Genomic DNA, 25,284 nt, shown 5'->3' with positions numbered 1-25,284 from the left:
TTTGCAGTCATCTACAAACTTCATTAGCCAAAGGCCTTCTGTGTTAGACTGTACTTCAGAGAAGTAGATACCAAACAGGAGAGGTCCCAGGACTGAACCCTGTGGTACTCCATTTGTCACTGGTTTGAAGTCAGGTTTGGAGTCTGCAGCTTTTACAGTGTGGGTTCTGTCAGTGAGCCAGATGGCAACCCATCTTGTGACGCAAGGATTTATACCTAGTTTAGTGAGTTTATCTATAATTCCAGAATGGTGGATTGTGTTGAAAGCCTTGGCGAGGTCAAGATAGGCTGTGTGAACCACCTTACCCTCGTCTACAGCTTTGGCGACTGCCTCAAAGAAGTCTATCAGGTTCAAGAGGCATGCTCTGCCTTTCACAAACCCGAACTGGGTGGGGTCCAAAGCTTGGAGGTTACCAATGTCTTGTATTAGTGTCGGAGTCAAAACATGCAGTTTGTATAGGTTAACCTTTCCATGGAATATAGCAGTCCTGATTTTAAGAGTCACAGCCATGAGGGGGGGGGGGTCAGTTAGTCCAAAACAGACCATTTGGTGAAGATGGATAAATGCCATCAATATCAAGGTTATGGTACTCTCTTACTAGATGATGATGACAACAGCTAGCAAGCTGTCTATGTATTTTAAAGGATAATAACCCATACCCTGCAGTGTCTGTTTCTGGACTGCGTACCTCTGTTCCTAAACTGAATGAAGGGTATAGGGTACAACAGAGTTCAAACATACCCTTTTCAGAATAGTGTAGGTTATCTGTACTTGCTTTTTTGTGGTCCCACAGCTTACAGTGAAGACACTAGCTTAATAGCCCAGGTGATATGAAAAGCCAATTAGGTCTATTAGAAAGGCGAATGTTAACATAATTAGGAGGTAAGCATTTTTATCACCTTGGGTATCCCCTGAAAAGAAGCCACTGGCATAGTGGGACTAACCCAGTCAACAAAATGTAAATAAATAAATGAAAATGTATAATTTCATATTCTGCAGACAAGGACTGTTAATAGGTGATATTGTGTAGATGTATTTGAGGATTGAAAAGTATGTGAATAGCAGAATAACTGGGGTGGAGCAGCTGCTAGGCAGGCAAAGCAGCTTGGACTCTTGTAAATTTAAAATTAAAAAAAAAACTTTTTTTTGGGGGGGGGGGGGGCAATGGATGGGAATCCTCAATTGCAGAGGCAAAAGTGAGCTTTTCCAGAAAAAAAATGATAAAAGAAAAACAGTTTAACAGTCTCAAGTGGTAAAGGTGACATTAAGAAAGAGAAGGAAACTCAAATCTATCTTGGAAATAATGGCCAGAGGTCCAACCTCACTATTAGGTAGGCAAGCGACATTTTGTTATAGGGTGAAGTATTAAGCCAATAATAAACCCCCCACTGAATTGTTGATTTTTTTTTTTTAAAACCAGGACTATTTGTGCTAAATTCGCAAGAAATGTACAGCTGTACAGCCCTGCAATGCTGTTTCAAATCTATTGAATGGATAGCCTATTCCTTTGTCAGAAATGCACTGAAAAAATGTCCTTAATGAAGTCCGATCCACTTCAGTACTGTACTCAATATCTATAGAAAATGCAGTGGGCTCTAAGTAGTATTCTAAATCCAAGAGAGGGAAATGCTGTAAGGGAAAAACAATACCAATCTATCAATCTCACTAGAAAAGCAAACTGTAGTTAAAAATAGACTGTGACACAGGCTGAAACAACGTGAGCACTTGGTGACAACAACAGACCCTTCAACCCAAACAGCCTAAATGCTGATGTACCTACAGTTATTTTTGTGTGAATCAAGGCACTAGTTATAAGCCTTACAAGTCATGGCACAACCTACAACAAACCAGACAGGCCCAGTTTGAAGGCTGCCAACCCCTTAAAGCACCAAAACCAGCAACCACCACAGGTGAAAGTCAAACAATGCTTATGCACAGTCAGGGCTCTCTACTCCCCCTCCCCCACCATAGGTTTTAAACCAGTTTGGTAGCAGCAAACCCGTGGCTTTACATTGTTCACTTGAACATCTTCATAATGTTTTTAAGGTGGCTCAATGGAATAATGTTTCATATTTCTGCCTCACAGTCTTGGGGTCTGAGGTTTAGTTCTGTCTTCTGGTTACTTTCTATGTGGAGTTTGCAGAAACTCACTAAGCATTTACATGAGTTTCCATCAGACACTAAATCATCCATGCATACATTTTTTTGCCATTGCGGTTCAAGTACTACCTGTAAAAAAAGGTTTACATAAGTGAGTTTAAACATTCAGTTAACAAAAGGGTACAAAAACAAGCAGACCTGGAATTATTTGCCCTAATGAATTAGGCAGGATGTCAGTTTTTGACTTCCATCAACTGCTGTCACTGAAATGGGAAGAGTTGTTACATTCCAATTGTAATTAATCTGAAATACAGCTAAAACCTCTGTAGTATTTTGTGTGTGCTCATGGGGGAACCAAAGGCAAGAATTTTTAAACAGTAATAGCACCACTGAGCAACACCCAATACACTGAACGTAGAGGTAATCCAGAAAGCTCAAGTCAGGTCTGGTATCCTACCTGTGACCCACAGGTTGACAGAACTAAGAAAAAAAAAAAGAGTACAAATGATTACTCCAGATAAAACCACTTTAGCTAGCAGATCTAGTAGACTCTTTTAAAAACTGGTAATGCATTTGCAGGCCTTGAGAGCTGTAGCTCTCAATGTGTGGTCTAAACTGTAGTTTGCTACAGTTTAAAAGTAAAAAAGAAAAGTTTTAACTAAAACATGAGTGCTGCAGAGCTCGGTGCAGGCAGGTATAAACTGCAGCAAACAGCTATGGTTTAAAAATAAATAAATAAAATATGTTGAAGGATGGGTTGGGGGCAGAGCACAGAAACAAGACCTGAACGACTAGGGTGGGAGTCATCTGGCCACCTGATTGGTGCGCCAGTAGAAGAAACATCAGTTTTTTTTTTTTCTGGTGGGGTAAATGCAATAAACCAACCATATATAGTGACGTTTTTTTTGCTCTTCAGTTGAAGAGCTGAAGTTATGGGGCACGAACTGGTGGTGGTTCTGACAATATCAGACCAGGAGGGATTTGTACAGCATGTCCAGGAAAATAATGGAAAAGGAGCAGGCTACTAGGTATAACAACAAATAAAATAAGAAACTCAAAGGTAAGCCATTAAATTATATAATTTGCACTCATACAGTAGGAAATATTTCTTATTCTTTTTTCCCCTTGTCTAAGACTACTGCTGCATGGAGGGAAAGAACTAAAGACTGATCAAGTACAACTCTACCAGCTTTTCTAGCTCACCCGATGACTGAAATGATTAGGCTGGCACCTCCTACAAATATAGGCAAGAAACAACACTTAGAAAGTGGCAGATGAGCACAGTGCTAGTCCGTGAATATATACCATTGTACACTTTCCTTCTTCATACAGACACTCTAGTCTCAGGTCCTTAAAAGTAAGGTCATACTGTTTGCTGTAGGTATTTCCCCCTGGCCAGGGGAATGTTTATGTCTGTAGAATAAATAACGCATACAAAGTACTTGTATTCTAAGTGCTAATCTTGAGTATTTTTCAGCTGCATCTAACAACCACCAGCTAAGAATCAGTGCTAGTTCTAATTGCTAGCACCTTCATCAGTGTAGTTCTATACACCCCAGTGCTTACCACCATTGTCTATTAGCCAGCGATTCTGACTGCCCATTGGATCCTGCTGTTTTATCACCCCAACAAGATCTCCTTCCAGTAGAGATACATCTAGCTCCTGAGCAGCGTTAAAGTTCCTGTCAGCTTGGTACAGTTTCTCTGGTGGGTATTTTGTAAGGAGAGAGGCCTTGTGTTGCTCTGTCTGCAGGACGTAGTTAGGCTGCAAAGAGAGAATTCACTTTTAATACAGGTTGGGAATGACAAACTTCAGTCACAAAGTGTAAGAATGATGCTGTGTATTTCCACACATAGGGATATGCCCAAGTTTAAACAAGTACACTAATGGAGCAAAAAGCCAGAAAATAAAATAAGTGAAATGTACAAAAAAAAAAAAAAAGTCAGGCAGTTGGTAGGCTACGACACTACAAACTTTAATAAAAAAGAAAAGAAAAAACACAGGATAAGCGCTTTCGCACCTAAACAAGGTTCTTCCTCAGAGCCAAATAAAACAATGAAAGAAACACATTTAAATTCTAATGTTGAAAAAAAAAAAAAAAACAGTGCAAGAAACTTCTCTGTGTGGAAGATTTTCAGTCCATATATTTCTAGTTAATCACTGTATATTAATCAGATCAGACAATAGTAGTAGAAGTAGCGAACGTAAACTCAAGTCAAAAAGTAATAACAGAAAATATATAATTCTACAGCATTACTAAGTATTTGAAAGTAATCCAAACAAGGCAGGCAGTCTGTTTCCAGTCGAAAATCCTTTATTAAGTCCTTTATTAAGTAATAATTTACTTAATAAAGGATTTTTGACTGGAAACAGACTGCCTGCCTTGTTTGGATTACTTTCGAATGCTTAGTAATGCTGTAGAATTATATATTTTCTATTATTACTTTTTGACTTGACGAGTTTACGTTCGCTACTTCTACTACTATTGTCTGATCTGATTAATATACAGTGATTAACTAGAAATATATGAACTGAAAATCTTCCACACAGAGAAGTTTTTTGCACTGTTTTGTTTTTAGACCCACTACACTTTAGTGGGTTGTTTTGAGACTTCGGGGATACCACGGAGATTACTTGTTTTTTAAATTCTAATGTTGCAGGCCACGTGACTGCAGCACAGGTTTTAAAGATACAAAGTCATCAAGACCTTTACCCTTCGTTGCTTGCAAAATCAGTATCCATTTAATCTCTAAGCATTCTGTGGTTGTCTTATAGCACTCCCTCTCAAACCAATTCTATCAAGCTCTAATGCCATAAATTTAAAACTATGTTCTGAGCCAGCTTCAAAAATATCCTTAGCTAAAGCATTCTTGCTGTCACCTCTCTGGATACTATATATATGTTCTCTAATTTGATCTCTTAGGCTTCGATTGGTCTTCCCAACATAAAACGATTGACAAATATCACATACTGCTAAATAGACTATATTAGCTGTACTACATTCTGCAAACAACTTAAATTCAAAAACACTACTATTATCAGGATGAAAAAACTGATAGTCACACTTCATATATTTGCATACATTGCATCCTCTACATGGAAAAGTTCCAGTCTTTCTAGAACCCATAACCTGAGAAGCATCAGTATCGTTACAAACTGACTTGTAGTATAACATTCTTTTAATAGTTTTCCATTCCTAAAAGTGAAACGCGGTTGATCACCCAACAGTTGCTTACATTTGCTATCAGACATTAGTACTCTCCAATGTTTTTTAATAATATTACATATTTGTTGGGTGTCAGAGTATGTAGTGAACATCCTTATATAGTTCACTTGCTCATAAGCCACAGATGAGGGAACAACATCAGAAAAGAATGGTCTCGTTCTAGTAGCTCTTTTCATTACAGCTTCATTCTGTGCCCTGAATACACCAGAACATCTATAACCTCTCTCCCTGGACTACATGAAAAGAGACATAGAGGAGCTCTCTGATTATGTAGCCCAGGCCGGTATGACACTGACCCTGAGCAGCATCTTACCCTCACCTAGAATGATGCCACAGTACAAAGACAAAATGATCAGCTTTAACAATTGGCTCAATTACTGGTGTCATTCTAAGGGGATTCAATGTCTGTCTGCTTAGGATGATATGCTTGACAAGCCACGCTGCTTCGCAAGGGACGGCTTGCACCTGTCACCCCTAGGCTTTCGGATACTGGCCAAGGCTCTTGCCACCCCCATAGTGCCTTTTTTAGGCAAGGCTCAAAAGACAAACCCACCTCCCTAGAAAACACAAGTGGAAAAAAACTAAGGGTAATGCTGCTCAACGCCAGGAGTCTAAACCTCAAGATAAATGCTCTCGAAGCCCTCCTCAGTATGGAGAACATCGATGTCTGTGCAGTGACTGAAACCTGGTTCAAGGCTCCTGAGAGCACTCCAGCACTACCAGGTTATACCTCATATCATGCTTTTCAGCCTCAAAACTTGGACTGAACCACAAAAGGAGGGGGAGTATCCATATTCATCAAAGATACCCACACCTCCAGGTTAGTGGCAACGCACGAAGCATCGGAGACCATCCATGTGCAACTAACCGTAGGCAAAACTGCCCTGCAGTTTGTAGCATGCTACAGACCACCCTCTCAAACTCAGGAACCCCACTCAGCCTTCCTGAAGACACTGGAGAGTATGAATGTCTCTCCAAATACCATCATATTGGGGGATTTCAACTACCCAAACAGACTGGGAGCATTACTCGAGCCCCAACACCCTAGCCCAAAGGTTCCTAGAATTCATAAACTCAAATGCGATGGAACAACTAGTCACCACTCCCACAAGAGGAGATAATATACTAGACCTGATCATCACAAACATGGGGACATAATGCTCCACACCGGAAGTATATCCCTCATTGGTGAGATCAGACCATAAATTAATCTCACTGGAAATCCACATCCCGCCCCCACCCCTAACACAAAAGACCACAGTGAAGAATTTCTCAAAAGCTGACTTCACACTTCTTAAGACTGAAGTGGTATCCTTCAAGGCCCCTGGGCCAGTGGAAACCACAGCCCACACCGCTAAATCCTTTATAAATGCTTTCTACGGACACCTTCAAGAATGCATGGATCATGCAATCCCAAATAAAACCAAGACCCATTCTCCCAAAGGCAGGCGTCCTGTCTGGTGGACCCCAGCCATTAACAAGCTTTACAACAGGAGGAGGAAGCTACTACATGACAGAGCAAAATCCCCAAAAGGGAAGACATCTCTGATCAGTACTAGCAAAAAACTACGATCACTCATAAAATCATCCAAGGCAAACTTTGAGAGAAAAATCGCAAAAGACACTAAAGACAATCACAAGGCCTTCTTTGTTATGTTAGAAACCTGGGTGGAAACTCCCAGATATGTTCAGAGTTAGTCCAAAATGACAAAAAATACACTGAACCTACAGACATTGCCAACATACTGGCAGACAGGTTCAGTGCAAAGTCCCCCCCCCTCCCCCCCCAAAAGGAGAAATATCAATCCTGGCAGAGTGTAGCCTCCCTGACATCTCAGATGCACAGGTGAGAGCCGCCCTCTCCAAAGCTAAAAACACAGCATCAATGGGACCAGACGGTGTCCCGGGTTGCGTGCTACATGAACTCCAAGAGGAACTAAACTCACACATAAGGCTGCTGTTTAATCTTAGCCTTACTACAGGATACGTACCCAAAGAATGGCGTACAGCAACAGTGGTCCCACTCCACAAAGGAGATGCTTCTACAGACCCTGGAAATTACCGCCCCATAAGCTTGATGAGCCTGGTCTGCAAAGCTATGGAGAGGATCATTATGGAACTCATAAACAAAGACATTGGGGACCTACACTGGATCCTACCCAATTCAGCTTTGTCAAGGGCAGATCCTGCCTTTTGAACCTGGTCGACTTTTTTGAAACAGTCACTAAGGCCATTGATGAGGGTGTAAGGCAGTTCACACAGCCTACCTTGATCTTGCAAAAGCCTTCGACACAATACCCCACTCGGGCATCATAGACAAGCTCACCAGCTTAAATGTAAACCCATATGTCATAAGGTGGGTTGCAAACTGGCTCAAGGACAGAACCCACAAAGTCAGAATTGCTGGAGCCATGTCAGACTCTAAGCCAGTCACAAGCGGTGTCCCACAGGGCTTGGTCCTGGAACCCCTTTTGTTCGGCATTTATTTTTCCGAGGTGCAAGCAAACATAGGAGGATTGTGGCTGACAAAGTTCGCAGATGACTGCAAATTGGGTGCCATAACTGATACTCCTGCGGACACAAGCATCCTTCAGAAAGGCCTCATAGAAACGGATAATTGGCGCCAGAGACATGGCCTTAAACTGAACTCCAAAAAATGTATAGTCATACCCTTTGGGAAAAACAAAGTACCCACAGATTACCACATAGGTGGTAATCCATTAAGTATGGAATAAGTAATCAGGGACCTAGGGACCCAAGTTGACAGTAACCTCTCATTTGACACTCACATTGCCAAGGTGGTTAGGAAGACCTTCTATATTACCCACCTTATCATGAAAGCATTTACATGTAGATCAAGAGAGGTCATTGTACCCCTATACTCTTCCCTTATCAGGCCCATAATTGAGTACAATGCCCCATTTGGGATGTACCTTACCCGACACCTGCAGCAGCTAGAAAGACCCCAAAAGTACCTCACCAAGAGGATCAAGGGTCTCAAACATATGTCATATGCTGCCTAGCTGAAGAAACTCCAGCTCTATTCAGTCGCATACCGCCTACTCAGAGGCGATCTATGCCTGACGTATAAGGCCATGTCCAATCCGGAATTAATGGACATGCTCCACCTCAGAAAATCCAAATCCACCAGAGCGAGAGATTTGAACCTTAACACAGAAATAAATAGGACGTGCTGGAGGGGCAGATTCATAACCCAGAGGCTCCCTACACTCTGGAACAGAATCCCAGTCCATGTTAAGCAGAGTCCCTCACTGACTCTCTTCAAGAGAAATCTTGACGAGTGGATGGGAGATCGTAGGTTTACCCCGGGGGTCATCTCTGTGTCACTACTAGACAGAGGCACAGTAAACTAAACCCTAAATGGGCACAGTATTCTCATTCCAAGGGGTGGCGAAAGCCACACACACTCTGGCTAGGCTTATAAATGCCCTAGGGCAGATAGCCTAGTATGAATCTATGAACCTATGAACCTATAATAAAGTCAGTAGTCAGAACATCAAAGTGAGCATACATATCACTGTCTTTTGTATGCAAGCGTGCTGATCTAAAATACTGGCCCTTCAAGACATTTTGTTTTAAATGTCTAGGATACATACTCTTTGCATGTAACAAATTACTCTTTCTACATGGTTTTCTATAAAGAGTTGTGTCAGTACCATTTGGGGATTTTAAAACAAAAATATCCAAGAAGTCTAGAACATCATTGGAAAACTTATAAGTAAACCTGAGAAAAGTAGTAGTCTCAAGGTATTCAACAAACTCACCAAGGGTCTGACTAGAACTAGATCAAATCAAAAATACATCATCCACAAAATGTATGGAATGCAAAATATTATCAGAAAATCTATTCCTTGCATTAAAAACAGACTGTGATTCCCAGTAGGCTAATACAATATTAGCATAGCTATTTGCACATACTCTGCCCATAGCTACACGTGGTCTAAAGCATTAGTATTTAAATGTGTTTTTATCATTGTTTTTAATTGGATCTGAGGAAACAACTTGTTTAGGTGCCAAAGTGCTTATCCCGTGTTTTTTCTTTTTTATTAAAGTTTGTAGTGTTGTAGCCTACCAACTGCCTGGCTTTTTTTTTTTTTTTGTACATATGCCTTAGTTTCACTAATAGCAGCAACTCCTGCCCAAAGAAGTATGCTAAGAATACAAGCTTGATCCACTGTAAGAAACAGACTTAGATGGCTGCCCCCTCCAGCCAGGCATTCTGCCCATTTACTTTACAAGCCCTACAACCCACAGACGAACTGAATACTCTTTCAAGCAGCCTTATGTCAAAGCAGCCAAGTCTGCCCCTTACATTTTAGAATTCTTTCACAAACTGACACTAAAACATCCCTGAAGAGACTGTTCATGCATGCATCTAACGTTACTTTTGAAGGGAAAAAAGCTAAGTTTACTTTCACTGCTTTTGAATTGTCTCAGTTGTTATTTTCATATTTGTACATTGTATTTTCACATATATCAAGATGCACATAAGTGGATTAAACTTCTTTGATCTCAGCTGACTTCTGATGCTTGTACTTCATTAATTAATCTTGGCCCAAACTTCTGTCATTCAATCTATATCCTTACAGAAAAATGGAGTCTACAAAAATGGCATCAAGTACTCCAGAGAGATCTCTAGCTTTCTGCACACAGGGATAACAATTGTCTGTCTTTTGCTGCTCATATCTTCCTTCTATGGATCCCAGTACCCTCAAGCCTACCTTTAGTCTCTTTCTCACAATAGGTTCATAGGTTAGTACTAAGCTAACTGCTCTTGTGAGCCATTTTAAGCCTAGCCAATTATCCCTTGTGAGACTCAAACCCTGCACCTTGTGTTTGTAAGGCAAACACCTTAACCATTAGGCCACCCTCAGAACCTACCTGCTGACATTTTAGGTTCTTCTGTATGACCACCACCAGCTCAGACTACTATTACCTCTGCTGGCATAAATGGTCAAAGTCATAACTGCTTCCCAAGTTTGCTCAGTGGCTTGGGCACTCGAGCTTAGAAGGAGAATGGGCATGTAATGGGCATGCTCATTCAATGAGAGCTGGGAGTGCAAAGACGGTCACTGGTTGTAGTAGTCCTTCTGAAGAAGGGACTGGAAAAGTAACATGGGGTGGGCGTGTGGTGAACCAAGCCTCTGATGGGCTGTAGTCTTCACTGAGCAAGTGCACAGGTGCGAATAATTGTACTGGGGAAGGGGCTGTGGCCCCACTGTGATGCGGGTTTCATGTCCTTTTTACATAGCAGGGGTCAGGCTAATAGCAAAGAAAAAGGAAACTCACTGCAAGGATGCCAGCTAGGATGCAACTATCATGGCTGCCTAAGTGGTGTCCCCCCATTCTGAGACAGCTCTCATCCTATTGAATCTGTGCAGTGTTCCACCACAAAGGAACTAATGGACTTGAGTCTAAGGATTGATAGCCAGCAGGGATGGAGGGGGGCAAAAAGCATACAGATAAAACATTTGGGCCACTATTACTCCTTCCAAAACTACTCCTATGGTCCTATACCTTATACTTTTATATATTAAATCCAAGCTGCCATATAGCGGACTGTTCCTCAGACTATGTCAATTCTGATCTCAAGCATTCCAGGAAGTTTACATTAACACATATTTGGGGACACTATCTATCAAAAATTAAAAATACAGACTCATTTTGATTTGCGAGCTTTATGCCTAAATTTACCACTGCTCATTTCATACAAAGCTATACACTGTTCAAGTTCTTGGTAAAACAAAATTCTATTTTCTTTAGTGTTTTGTAGTTCATTTATTTATTTTTTATATAAATTTATTTACTGGGGTAGTACATTGATCTCAATGGACCATTTACAGACACAGCCCAGGTGAATATGATCACATAAAATATGAACAAAACATATTTACTGATACAAAGCTATGCTAAAAAACATATATATATATATATATATATATATATATATATATATATATATCAAATTCTAAACCTACCACCCTAGAACAAAACAAAGGAAAAAAAACGAAGGGTAATGCTGCTCAATGCCAGAAGTCTCAACCTCAAGATGCACGCACTCGAAGCCCTTCTCAGTATGGAGAACATCGATGTCTGTGCTGTGATTGAAACCTGGTTCAAGGCTTCTGAGAGCACCCCGGCACTATCAGGTTTTACCTCATATCATGCGTTCCGGCCCCAAAATCTGAACAACACCAAGAAAGGAGGAGGGGTGTCCATATTCATCAAAGACACCCTCACCTCCAGGTTGGTGGCAACGCACGATGCATCAGAGACCATCCAGGTGCAATTAACCGTAGGCAAGACTGCTCTGCAATTTGTAGCATGTTACAGGCCAACCTCTCAAACTCAGGAACCTCACACAGCTTTCCTGAAAACTCTGGAGGGGATAAATGTAACCCCTAACACCATCATACTAGGTGATTTCAACTATCCGAATATAGACTGGGATCACTACTCAAGCCCCAACACTCTAGCCCAAAGGTTCCTAGAGTTCATAAACTCAAATGCCATGGAACAACTAGTCACCATACCCACAAGAGGCGAAAACATACTAGATCTCATCATTATGAACATGGGGTCACAATGTTCAACACCGGAGGTATACCCCTCATTGGTGAGGTCAGATCATAAACTAATCTCACTGGAAGTCCACATCCCGCCCCCACCCCAGATAAAAAAGACCACAGTGAAGAACTTCTCTAAAGCCGACTTCACACTTCTTAGGACTGGTGTGGTCTCTTTCAAGGCCCCCGAACCAGCGGAAACCATCACTAAAGCCGCTGAATCACATACAAATGCCTTCTACCAGCTCCAGGACTGCATGGATCAGGCAATCCCAAACAAAACAAAGACTCTTTGTGCCAAAGGCAAGCGTCCAGTCTGGTGGACCCCAGCCATAAACAAGCTCTACAACAAAAGGAGAAAGCTACTACAAGATAGAGCAAAATCCCTAAAAGGGAAGACACCCTTGATCATTATAAGTAAAAAACTAAGAGCTCTCATAAAATCATCCAAGGCAAATTTTGAAAGAAAAATCGCCAAGGACTCAAAAGACAATCACAAGGCCTTTTTTAGTTATGTTAGAAACCTGGGAGGAAACTCCCAGATATGCTCAGAACTAGTTCAAAATGATGTAAAGATCACTGAACCTACAGACATTGCCAACATACTGGCTGACAGGTTCAGTGCAAATCCTCCCAAAAGGAGAAATATCTATACCAGAGGATTGTAGCCTCCCAAACATCTCAAATGCTCAGGTGAGAACAGCTCTCTCCAAGGCGAAAAACACAGCATCCATGGGACCAGATGGTGTCCCCAGTTGTGTGCTCCACGAACTCATTGAAGAATTAAACCCACAATTAGGGCAGCTGTTTAATCTTAGCCTCACCTCAGGATACGTACCCAAGGAGTGGCGTACGGCAACTGTGGTCCCACTACATAAAGGCGGTGCCTCCACCGACCCTGGAAACTACCGTCCCATCAGCTTGACAAGCCTGGTCTGCAAAGCTATGGAGAGGATCATAATGGAACTCATAAGTAAAGACATAGGGGACCTGCAGACATTGGATCAAACCCAATTTGGCTTTGTCAAGGGCAGATCATGCCTCTTAAACTTGGTTGACTTTTTCGAAACAGTCACCAAGGCCATTGATGAGGGCAAGGCAGTCCACACAGCCTACCTTGACCTGGCAAAGGCATTCGACACAATATCCCACTCGGACATCATAGAAAAACTCACCAGCTTAAATGTAAACCCATACGTCACAAGATGGGTTGCAAACTGGCTAAGTGACAGAACCCACAGGGTCAGAGTTGCTGGCGCCATGTCTGATTCCAAGCCTGTCACAAGCGGTGTCCCACAGGGCTCGGTCCTGGGCCCACTCTTGTTCGGCATCTACTTTTCAGAAGTACAGGCAAGCACAGGAGGATTACGGCTGACAAAGTTTGCAGATGACTGCAAACTGGGCGCCATAGTTGAAAACACATCAGACACAGATATCCTTCAAAAGGGTCTCATAGAAACGGATAACTGGTGCCAAAGCCATGGCCTAAAGTTAAACGCAAAAAATGCATAGTCATACCCTTCGGGGAAAAACAAGGTTACCCCCAGATACCATATAGGTGGCAATCCACTAAGCACAGAAGAGGTCATCAGGGATCTGGGGACCCAGGTTGACAGTAACCTCTCATTTGACACCCACGTTGCCAAAGTAGTTAGGAAGACCTTCTGCATTGCCCACCTGATCATGAAGGGATTCACATCTAGGTCAAGGGAGGTCATCATTCCCCTGTACTCATCACTCATCAGACCAATGATTGAGTATAACGCCCCATTTGGAATGTATCTGACCAGACACCTGCAGCAATTGGAAAGGCCCCAAAAGTTCCTCACCAAAAGGATAAAGGGTCTCAAAAATATGTCCTATGCTGCCCGACTGAAGAAGCTCCAGCTCTACTCAGTCGCTTATCGCCTGCTCAGAGGTGACCTGTGCCTGACTTACAAGGCCATGTCCAACCCGGAATTAATGAACATGCTTCACCTCAAAAAATTTAAATCCATCCGATCTACACGATCACGAGACTTGAACCTTGACACGGTCATAAATAGGACGTGCTGGAGGGACAGATTCATCACCCAGAGACTCCCTATGCTGTGGAACAAAATCCCGGTACATGTGAGGCAGAGCACCTCGCTGGCTTTGTTCAAGAGAAATCTTGACCAATGGATAGGAGATCGCAGGTATACCCCAGGGATCACCTCAGTGTCACTGCTTGACAGAGGCACAGCTAAATAATGGGCATAGTATCCTTCAAACTAAAGGGGTGGCGAAAGTCACAAAACTCTGGGCTAGGCTTATAAATGCCCTAGGGCAGATAGCCTAGTATGAACCTATGAATATGTTACAAAATTTAAGAAGGGTTCCATCCCATATTTTATTTATTTTATTTTACATTTGTTTACCGGGAAGGTCCAGCTGGGCAATTGCCCATTTTCAGTGGAGGCCTGGGGAGAAATGCTCCATGTCATACAATGCTAATTACACAATCAAGACAAAATCAACACAACAGGTTAATAGGCTAATATACTTTGGTATGTAGATTGACATAGGCTTAAATAGCAATTCAGAGAAATTATTCATTGAAAAATCAACAATTAAAAAAAAGTAAGTGAATATGAGTTATATCAATAGGTGTATTTGCTGTGATAACAGTAGTTGTAAAGCACACAAGTAGCATATACTATATGATACATACTGAGAGTGTACGCTATACTTTTTCTGGTGGTACAGTGTTTGATGTTGGTTTAGAGAGTGACCATGTTAGATTATACAAGGGTAAAGAAAGTGAGAATGGAGTTTAAGAGATGTTTAGTCTGGGGGGAATGCAGGGGCAGAGCCAGGATTTTGACAGGTGAGTTTTAAGGAGTGATTTGAATTGTTTTGGTGAGGAACTTGAGCTAAGAGTAGTAGGTTGGGTGTTCCATAGTTTAGCAGTATAGTTGGAGAAAAGGCCTTCACCAGCTGAGTTCCTTCCTAGTAACTTGTAGTATTTGTTATCAGAGTGGAGGGGTCTAGGAGCAGAGTATGGCTGAATTAAGATGACTGAGGGGTGGAGTTTTCATAGGTTCATACTAGGCTATCTGCCCTAGGGCACTTATAAGCCTAGCCAGAGTGTGTTTGGCTTTCGCCACCCATTTTAAATTAATTTTGCTATGCCCTTTTTCGAGGTTAGTATACTGTGCCTCTGTCTAACAGTGACACAGAAGTGATACCCGGGGTAAACCTACTATCTCCCATCCACTAATCAAGATTCCTCTTGAAGAGAGTCAATGAGGGACTCTGCCTAACCTGGACTGGGATTTTATTCCAGAGTGAAGGGAGCCTCTGGGTTATGAATCTGTCCCTCCAGCATGTCCTATTTATTTCAGTGCTGAGGTTCAAGTCTCTCCAGCGTGTAGCTCGATGGGATTTGGATTTTCTGAGGTGCAGCATGTCCATTAATTCTGGGTTGGACATGGCTTTATACGTCAGGCACAGATCGCCTCTGAACAGGCGGTATGCCACTGAGTAGAGCTGGAGTTTCTTTAACCGGGCAGCATATGACATGTGTTTGAGCCCTTTGATCCTCTTGGTGAGGTACTTTTGGGGTCTTTCCAGTTGCTGCAGGTGTCTGGTAAGGTACATCCCAAAAGGGGCATTGTACTCAATTATGGGCCTGATGAGGGATGAGTAAAGAGGTATGATGACCTCCCCTGATCTAGATGTGAATCCCTTCATGATTAGGTGGGCTATATAAAATGTTTTTCTAACCACTTTGGCCACGTGGTTGTCAAATGAGAGATTGCTATCAACTTGGGTCCCCAGGTCCCTAATTACTTCTTCTGTGCTTAATGGATTACCACTTATGTGGTAATTTGTGGGCACTTTGTTTTTGCCAAAGGGGATAACTATACACTTTTTGGCGTTTAGCTTGAGGCCATGGCTCTGTCACCAGTTGTCTGTTTCTATGAGGCCCTTTTGGAGGATGCTTGTGTCGGCTGGAGAGTCGATTATGGCACCCAGTTTGCAGTCATCTGCGAACTTGGTCAGCCACAGTCCTTCCGTGTTGGCCTGTACCACCGAGAAATATATACCAAACAAGAGAGGTCCCAGGACTGAGCCTTGTGGGACGCTACTTGTAACTGGTTTGGAGTCTGACATGGCTCCAGCAATTCTAACCATGTGGGTTCTGTCCTTGAGCCAGTTTGCAACCCATCTAGTGACATAGGGGTTTATATTTAAGCTGGTGAGCTTATCTATAATGCCCGAGTGGGGTATTGTATCAAAGGCTTTTGCGAGGTCCAGGTAGACTGTGTGGACCATCTTCCCCTCGTCAATGGCCTTGGTGACTGTTTCAAAGAAATCGACCAGGTTTAAGAGGCAGGATCTGCCCTTAACAAAGCCAAACTGGGTAGGATCCAGTGTCTGTAGGTCCCCAATATCTTTATTTATGAGGTCCATGATGATCCTTTCCATGGCTTTGCAGACCAAGCTAGTCAAGCTTATGGGGCGATAGTTTCCAGGATCCGTTGAGGCACCAACTTTGTGGAGAGGGACCACTGTTGCTGTACACCACTCTTTGGGTACATATCCTGTAGTAAGGCTGAGATTGAACAGTAGTTTTATGTTTGGGTTTAGCTCTTCTTGGAGTTCATGTAGGACGCAGCCTGGGACACCATCTGGTACCATTGATGCTGTGTTTTTTGCTTTGGAGAGGGCGGCTCTTACCTGAGCATCTGAGATGTCAGGCGGGCAGCACTCTGCTGGGATAGATATTTGCCCTTTTAGTGGGGGGGGGGGAGTTTGCACTGAACCTGTCAGCTAGGATGTTGGTAATGTCTGTGGGTTAGGTGTATTTTTTGTCATTTTGGACTAATTCTGAGCATATCTGGGAATTCCCACCCAGGTTCCTAACATAACTAAAGAAAGCCTTGTGATTATCCTTCATGTCCTGTGCAATTTTTCTCTCAAAGCTGGCCTTAGACGATTTTATGAGTGCCCGTAAGTTTTTTGCTAATACTGATCAGAGATGCCTTCCCTTTTTGGGATTTTGCTCTATCATGTAGTAGCTTCCTCCTTCTATTGTATAGTTTGTTTATGGCTGGAGTCCACCAGACAGGACTTCTGCCTTTGGAGGATTGGGTCTTGGTTTTATTTGGGATTGCATGATCCATGCATTCCTGAAGGTGTTCATAGAATGCGTTTATAAAGGATTCTGCAGTCTGGGCCGTATTTTCCACAGGCCCGGGGGCTTTGAAGGATTCCACCTCGGTTTTGAAGAGTGTGAAATTTGCTTTAGAGAAGTTTTTCACTGTGGTTTTCTGGGCAGGGGGTGGGGTCGGGATGTGAATATCCAGTGAGATTAGTTTATGGTCTGATCTTACCAGTGAGGGATACACTTCTGGTTTGGAGCATACAGTCCCCATGTTGATGATGATCAGGTCCAGTATGTTTTCCCCTCTTGTGGGAGTGGTAACAAGTTGTTCCATATCATTTGAGTTTATAAATTCTAGGAACCTTTGGGCTAGGGTGTTGGAGGTTGGGTGGTGTGGAATTTGGTGGGCTAGGCTTAGCTGGTTAAAGTGTAGGAGATGTGGGAGTTCAAGCCAGTCGAACTGTTTTAGGGATTGGCAGTGATGTGATCTGTATGGTGATTTTGTGGCGAATTTGGATATTTTGTTATAGCAAGCTTCTAATTTGTAGGGGTCTGATTTACATAGGTTGATGAGGATGGGGGATGCGTATAGGACTGTAGATAGCAGATGTGTTCTGGCTATGGTGATTCTTGTAGAAGGTGTTAGAAATTGGGCATTCCTGTACAGGAGGCCTAGTTTCTTGTGGACGTTTTTGATGGTTTGGTCTATATGGAGGTCGAATTTTAGATTGTTGTCAATTACTATCCCCAGTAGTTTGGTGTGGGTAGTTAGGAGTAATAATGGTGTTATTGTTAGAGTAGATGTTGAAGGTTGGGGGAGGTAGCTGTTCTAGTGGGATAAAAGATTAGGAGGTTAGTTTTGTTGGGATTAAGTATCAGGTGAGAGTTGGTTAGCCATTTTTCTACTGAGAGGAAAGTGTCTTGGGTAAGGGTTTGGAGGGCTGTAAGAGATGGGGCTGTGCAGATCAGGGTTGAATCATCAGCATATTGAATTAAGCTGGCATTGGGGGTAGCAGTGTGTAGATGGTTGGTAAAGAGTGATAATAGGAGCGGTCCAAGGATGGAGCCTTGTGGGACTCCGATTGTGACTGGGAGGATGTAGGAGAGGGTTTGTTGCCATCGAACGGCTTGTTGCCTATGTGCTAGGTAGATTTGGAACCAGTTAAGAATTGTGATATTGATGTTTCGGGAGGAAAGGATTTTAATGAATTTCTTGTGGATGACCATATCAAAGGCTTTTGATAGGTCAAGAAATAAGGATGATACAGATAGGGAGTTATTTCTAAGTTGGTTAACTTTGTTGGTAAAGGTTAGTAGGGCAGTTTTAGTGTTATGTGCTGGGCAAAAGCCGTGCTGGGTACTAGATAGGTTATGTGAGGTGAGGTATTTCATGAGTTGTGTGTGTACTATTCTTTCTAGGATCTTGGATAGGGGAGAGAGAATGGCAATGGGATGGTAGTTAGTAAGTTTGTAAGATATTCCCCCTTTGTGAAGGGGCATTATGTGTGATATTTTCAAGATAGAGGGTACATGTGATTCGGTTAAAGATCTGTTAATGAGTATTGCTATAGGATAGGAAATGGCATCTGCTGCAATTTTAAGATAGTCAGTTGGAAGGTTGTCAGCGGCTAATGTTGTAGGTTTTAGTTTTTTCAGGTGCTTTTTGATGTAACTGGTGGATACTGGGTATAGTTTAAATTGGGTGGAGGTTTCTTGTGGGGGTGAGACATTGTTTGATTCTGGGGAAGTATATATGTTAGTCTGCTTGTTGGCTAAGTTTAGAATGGTTTCAGTGAAAAAGTTGTTGAATTGGGTAGCTATGCTGTCAGTACTGGAAGTTGTTTTTGGAGTGGGAGTAGCAATATTACCTGGTTGTAATAGGTTTTTAATTGCGGCCCAGAACTTTTGTGGATGTTTTTGGTGTTTATTTTGGATACTTGGTAATAATTGGTTTTGTCTATTTTCACTTGTTTCTTGGCTTTGTTTCTAACTTGTAGGAAGGTTTGTTTGGTGGTGTTGGATTACTTTTTATGGTATAGTGACCAGGCTTTATCTCTTTTAGTTGGGATCTGGTTTCTTTGGTTAACCAGGGGGAGTAATTGGCTTTGACTCTAATTTGTCTTGGTGGGGCATGGGTCTTGACAATATCAAGAAAGGTTTTGTTGAAGGATAGTACTGCTTCATCTAGGGTTAGATGTTTGAGGTGATCCCAGTGGCAGTCTTGTAGGGCAGTGATGAAGTTGTCAGGATTAAAATGTTTTTTATTCCTAATTGTGCGGTAGGTGGTTTGATGTTCTGGGTGGATACGATCACGAAGGAGGAAAGTTGGACTGTGGTCACTTAGGTTATTAGGGAGACACCCAGAGTGAGATGCAAGGTGGGGTGTGTTTACTAGAATCCAATCTAGTAGGGATATCCATTTGGTGACTTTGTCAGTTCTAGTGGGAGTTGTGATGGTTTGGGTGAACCCGTAAAGTTCATATGAATAGTTGGAATTTGTGAGGAGCATTGGAGCCAGTCAATATTGAAGTCTCCCATGATAATGGCTTCTTGGGGGAGGTGACTGGAGCACCAGTGTAGTAGGTGTTCAACACTAGAAGTGTTGTTACCAGGTGGTATGTAACCTCCTATAATGCTGAGGCTTTTGCTAGAGTTAATGGTTAAATTTAGCTATAATTTTCTCTGCATAATCTATGTGTGGGACTGAGGAGTTGTGGAGCTGTAGTGAGGGGTGATTTTTGTATAAGATTGCTATGCCTCCTCCTTTTTTTTATTGGTTCTGTCTTTACATAGGATGTTGTAACCTGGGGGTGTGATCTCATTACTGTCGGTGTGGGGTTTAAGCCAGGTTTCAGTTAATGTTACTATATCTGGCGAGTAGTGAGATAGCAAAGCATGTAGATTGTGAGTTTTTTTGGCTATGCTTCTTACATTAATGTTGATCAGGAGAAGGGATGCTTTGGATCTTTGGTGCAAGATAGACAGGTTTGGTTGGGGTGGAGGGGGTAGTGTTGGTTGAGTGCTGGTGGGACCGGGGTTGGGGTGTATGTCTCCTGCTAGAGTAAGTTGTTTGTGTAGGTAGTGATAGAGTTTGGAGAGCTTAAATTGCAGTTTGGTGAATCTATTTGTATGGTGAGTTAGGTTGTAGTGGGAGAATTGTTACGGTATAACAGTCTGTAATGGTTGTGTGGAGGAGGGCTAGGGCTACAAGAGGAAGAAATGTGTGTCTAGGTGTTGCACGTTGATACTATGTTTGGGAGTGTGTGTGATATAGTGCAGGGAGGTATACGATGTGAGGGTGCATAACAGCAGTAGAAGTGATGTGGATGTGGTAAATAGTAAAGTGTGACGTAGTGCTGTCATAGTAATGCAAGTGTGTAAGTATATGTGAGATGTTGAATTGGGTATAGACAATTAGAGTGTAAGTGGTAGGTGTGTGTATGTGTGTAGGGGGTTGGCAGTTGAGAGGTGGGAGTGCTTAATGTGAAGTATAAGTTCAGGTGCAGTGGGGGTGGGTGGAATTTGGGGGTATGGGGGCAGAGTGAGCGAACGGAGCGGGTTCAAACCACGAGGCTGCAGTTGTGCTCAAAAACTATCAGTTGGGTAATATGCGGCAGGTAATCTTTTACTGACTGACGGAACTGCCTAACTGAGCTTGTTTCTGCATTTAATTTAACTTCTGGCTAATTCACCATGTATGTGAACAACTGTCAGTAAGGTATCTAGTAAGGGTGGAATAGGGACTAGAAGCCAGGTAATGTAGGCAGCAACCTACCTACTGGTAAGTGAGCATACCAGATAGGGCAGAGCTGTAGGACTACACAAAACAGTTTAGTTTCGTTTATAGATAAACATACACTGTGGCAAGGGTTTTCCTGGGAGATGGCAGGTTTAATCTTTGCTTTGCTGAATACCAGGAGATAGGAGAACCTTTAGGGTTATAATTCCCGTGGGTGCGCCTTGTAGAACTCAGTGATAGGGAACTAAAAATGGGGAGAAATAAAACAAAAATTAGTTAAGCAGTCATGTAGATAGAGGTTGCATATTTAATAGGAGGTCTAGAGCTAAGTAGTGGGTGTGGGAGAGGTAGCAATTGAGGGAAGGAACAGGGAAGAGTTTCTCAGAATTTATAGAGACAGAATAATGTATCATTATACAAAATAACTGTCTACTTTTACCCCTAGAACCATCTTAACATCAACATAGCAGCAGTGCAGCATTAATAATGCAGCAGATATAAATGTTAAATAGCAGAGATAGTTACACAGTTAATCATATGTAAACCACAACAGCATTTGTTTCAGCGTTCTTTTAACTGCGTAACGGCTCTCAGAACATGTTTTGCCTCAGTTGTATGATCTAAACATTTGAGAGATATTCTGCATGTAGAAAGGTGAATGTAATGTAGGTAATGTCGTACTTAGTCCACTATGTGTAAGGCTAAGGCTGTACCATCATTAAATAACTGTGGGCCTAGGCTGTGTTCTACATCTGTTATTTGGTAGGTGGGAGCGGTATAGAAGTATTAAACATCAGCAGGTCTACACTCTGGTGATTCTAGCATCTCCTGAGTTATACCCGCTCCAATTTGGAACAGATGCCAACTTTTCAACAGACTCAGAAGCAACATGTTTTCACAGTAAAGCGAACCCACAAGTGATGTGAGTGCTCTATGAACAGATCGCTTATATAGCTAGTTCTGAAGCTGTGGTCTTCAGCGGCACAGTGTGCCCACTAGGGTCTGTTTATTCCCTTATAAAATCCTTATAAGAGCACCTACGGAAAGAAAACCTGAGCTGTGCACGTAGGACAACATAATGCACTAATCCTTAAGCTAAGTACCTTAGCAAATAGACCCTGTGTTTCGTGCACTTGCGGTACAATGTAATGGAAACAGCATCTTAAGGTAAACACCTTTGTGAGACATTCCCGAGGTGTGCGCTGTAGTAGTGCGACACAAAACAAATATGTCCTGAGCTAAGCACCTTTGAATTTCATGCCTGAAAAGCGCACTTTAGCAGTGCAGCTCTACTTATGTGTTAACGGAGATCTAAAGTAACCACTCCTGTAACACAGCATTCTTAACTGAAGGAAGTATTCTGTGCAGTAGCGCACGCCCGGTTTTCTACACTGAATACATACGCTAAGTCCTTCAGACGCTCAGCGGGCCTATTAGTGATATGTAGTCAGTGTGCAAACAACTAAATATGCAACAGAGTAGCTGTTGGTGTAGCCCACTGTTGAGTGAGGCACCTATACGGCCATTACCTTCCTTTGGTATGTACAAACTCTAAATAGCTGGATAAAAAAACTAGTTGTTATACCCTCTGGACACCCGTTTGAATGGTGCAACAAGTACAAACGCACTAGGATTACAGTCAGAGATAACATTAACAAACAGACATTTCCCACTCTAGGTGTGTAACAACCATAACATAGCCAAGTCCGTAGTACAGGTAACTGTGATACATACAGCTGCTAATATAGACAATCTGAAGTTCCAGCAAAACAGATATTAACAGCTGATAACATTGATATTATAGACTAGCCGCAGTTTCAGTAATAAAGATCCTAGCAATTGATAATAAAGACCTTACTTGGTATGCACACCGCACCAGGAGCTAGATCACCTTGCTAGTAGCACGTTAACAGTTTGAAAATGGTGCCAAGCCAGATAGCCATTACCACGTTACCTCAGCTATGACATCAGTGAGGTGGGGTTACAGATTGGTCAGACCACGAGGCTGCAGTTGTGCTCAAAAACTGTTGGGTAGTATGGGGCAGGTGAGCTTTTACTGACTAACGGAACTGCCTAACTGAGCTTGTTTCTGCATTTAATTTAATTTTTGGCTAATTCACCATATATGTGAACAACTAATGTCAGTAAGGCATCTAGTAAGGGTGGAGTAGGGACTAGAAGCCGGGTAATGTAGGCAGCAACCTAGCTACTGGCAAGTGAGCATACCAGATAGGGCAGAGCTGTAGGACTACACAAAACAGTTTAATTTAGTTTAAAGATAATCATACACTGTGGCAAAGATTTTCCTGGGAGGTAGCAGGCTTAATCTTTGCTTTGCTGAATACCAGGAGATAGGAGAGGACCTTTAAGGTTATAATTCCCATGGGTGCTCCTTGTAGAACTCAGTGATAGGGAACTGGTATGCACACCGCACCGGGACCTAGATTACCTTGCTAGTAGCACGCTAATATTTTGAAAAATTTGTATCTAAAGACATGCTTTCATAGGCTCATAGCAGCTTACTAGGCTAGTGGCCCTGGGGCCCTTACAAGCGTAGCCAAGAGTTTATCCCCAAAAAGAAACCTCAGTCAGCACCGGTCACCCCCCTTAATGAGGGACACGGGTAGAACCCCTGGGACAAATGAGTGGTTTTCCATCCATTCATCAAGGTTGCGCTTGAAGAGGATCAGCAAGGTGCTCTGTTTGACATGTATGGGAAGTCTATTCCAGAGACAGGGCAGACTCTGGGAGACAAACCTGTCTCTCCAGCAAATTTTGTTGATGCTGCTTATCAGACTCAGGTCTTTTGAGCGGGTAATGCATGAGGAGTTAAGACTTATGGATATGGAGCATCTGTAGTAGGGCAGGTCCGAGATTGCCTTCTTTTATATAAAATAGCCCTGTAACTGGTACCCAAGAAATACAGTCTGAAAAATATGAAACAACAAAGACCAACATTCTACTGTATCCAAGTATGCCCATTTCGAAAGTGCTGAAACATATGCTGCAGAAAAGTAAAAATAAGTACATTTCTGGGACAGAAACACAGGATTTCAGGTTATTGTTTTGGACAGTGACATTAGACTGCTATTTTACGAATTTCATTTTGAATGCCAGCAGAGGAAGAGTAGTATTAGCCTACATGTTCAGCTCTTCTTGTAAAAACAGTAGACAGTAGTTGGTCACTTTCATTAGTGGTACCAACCTTATGACATACTTGTTTCATGTACAGAAAGCTTTTCAACTTAACTATAATGTTACTTATAAAGCCTCTGAAAAACAACCACACACAAAAAAACAAAACAATCAAAAAAATATGCTAAACATAAAAATAACTTATCTGCAGTACTAGTGTTTCTGCGTCACTCCATTTTCATCCCCTACCAGAATCATGTTCCCAAGATGGAGTTGTGTCATTTCATGGAAACCACTTTCACTGAAACCACTATCATTAAATAAACAATGAAAGCTTTTCATTGGGCTGGGAAACACAAAAGTACTGTTCCTAGTGGGGTACAAACCACCCGGGCTCTCTTAAAGCTCCCATACCCCTTTTAATTACATACACTAATTCTAGAGTCACACAACCGTGGGGGAAATGGCAAACACCTTGTAACTAAAACGCATCCCCAGTCCATATTTCCAATACTTCAAAGTAAACAAAAAATAATTCTACAGTAAATTAAGTGAAGCAAAACTGAACAAAAATCTCAAAATTAACCACAAACACAAAAAATGTCCATTTTTTTCTGTTTTTCTTTTTCCAGAGAAAACAGATTTTAATGTAATTTATGGCATTATAGTGGTTTCAATGAAAGGGTATTTAGTGACATGATAGGATTCCCCTGAAAACATCCTCCTTCCTTCCTGTCCAATGTTTCATTTCTAGATTACTTCCAGGGGGTTCCTCACCCACATCATTTCCCCCACATCTAGTGAAACGTAATCACCATTCTCCCTCCCTAGTCCCTCACCACCTATTGTTTAATTTGATGCCCCTTGTAACCTATTTGTTGTGTTCCCCTGCACCTTACTACACTCACAGAAAAATGCTTCAAATGACAGCAACATTTTTACCTGCAAACTAACAAACCTTTGTAATACTTCTTAAACAGTGAATTGCTTACTTGACAAAAGCCCCTTTACCACTAATTCTTCATCAAAAATAAAAGTTCAGTGTATTGTAATTTAGTGCATTACAAAAATAAGATAATGCTATGAGTTTTGGAGTGAGTAGCTAGCAGTCATGAACAAAAGCAGGTGCAGGCAAATGAAAAGACGTAGACTTTAATGGAAGATGAATAGGGCAAGGAGACAAAAAATGACTAGTCTGTCCTGAGAATGAACATGAAACAATCTTCTTGAGTCTCTAGATTTTTAACTGTTATGGACAACCACACCACCCCTTCCAGAAGTGCACATACATAGGTTCATAGGTTCCTAGATTAGTACTAATCTAACTGCCCTTGTGAGCCATTTTAAGCTTAGCCAATTATCCCT

The 25,284-nt window shown here is 42.0% G+C and overlaps 1 protein-coding gene across 8 annotated transcripts in view; it reads right to left on the bottom strand.

Annotated features, from left to right (window-relative positions):
• LOC122789279 (dynamin binding protein) overlaps positions 1 to 25,284 on the bottom strand; it is a 1,317,438-nt gene that overhangs the window by 57,387 nt on the left and 1,234,767 nt on the right. For all 8 annotated transcript variants that reach the window (XM_044056581.1, XM_044056587.1, XM_044056586.1 and 5 more), the window contains one exon: positions 3,667 to 3,865. In XM_044056581.1, coding sequence (XP_043912516.1) covers positions 3,667 to 3,865 — 199 coding nt within the window. The remainder of the gene's footprint in view (positions 1 to 3,666; positions 3,866 to 25,284) is intronic.

The sequence above is a fragment of the Protopterus annectens genome, chromosome 14.part0 (genome assembly GCF_019279795.1).
Source record: "Protopterus annectens isolate FY-2018-M chromosome 14.part0, PAN1.0, whole genome shotgun sequence".
Taxonomy (NCBI): Eukaryota; Metazoa; Chordata; order Ceratodontiformes; family Protopteridae; genus Protopterus; species Protopterus annectens.
Note: the sequence above shows the minus strand (reverse complement) of the source record. Positions and strands in the feature narration are given on the sequence as shown.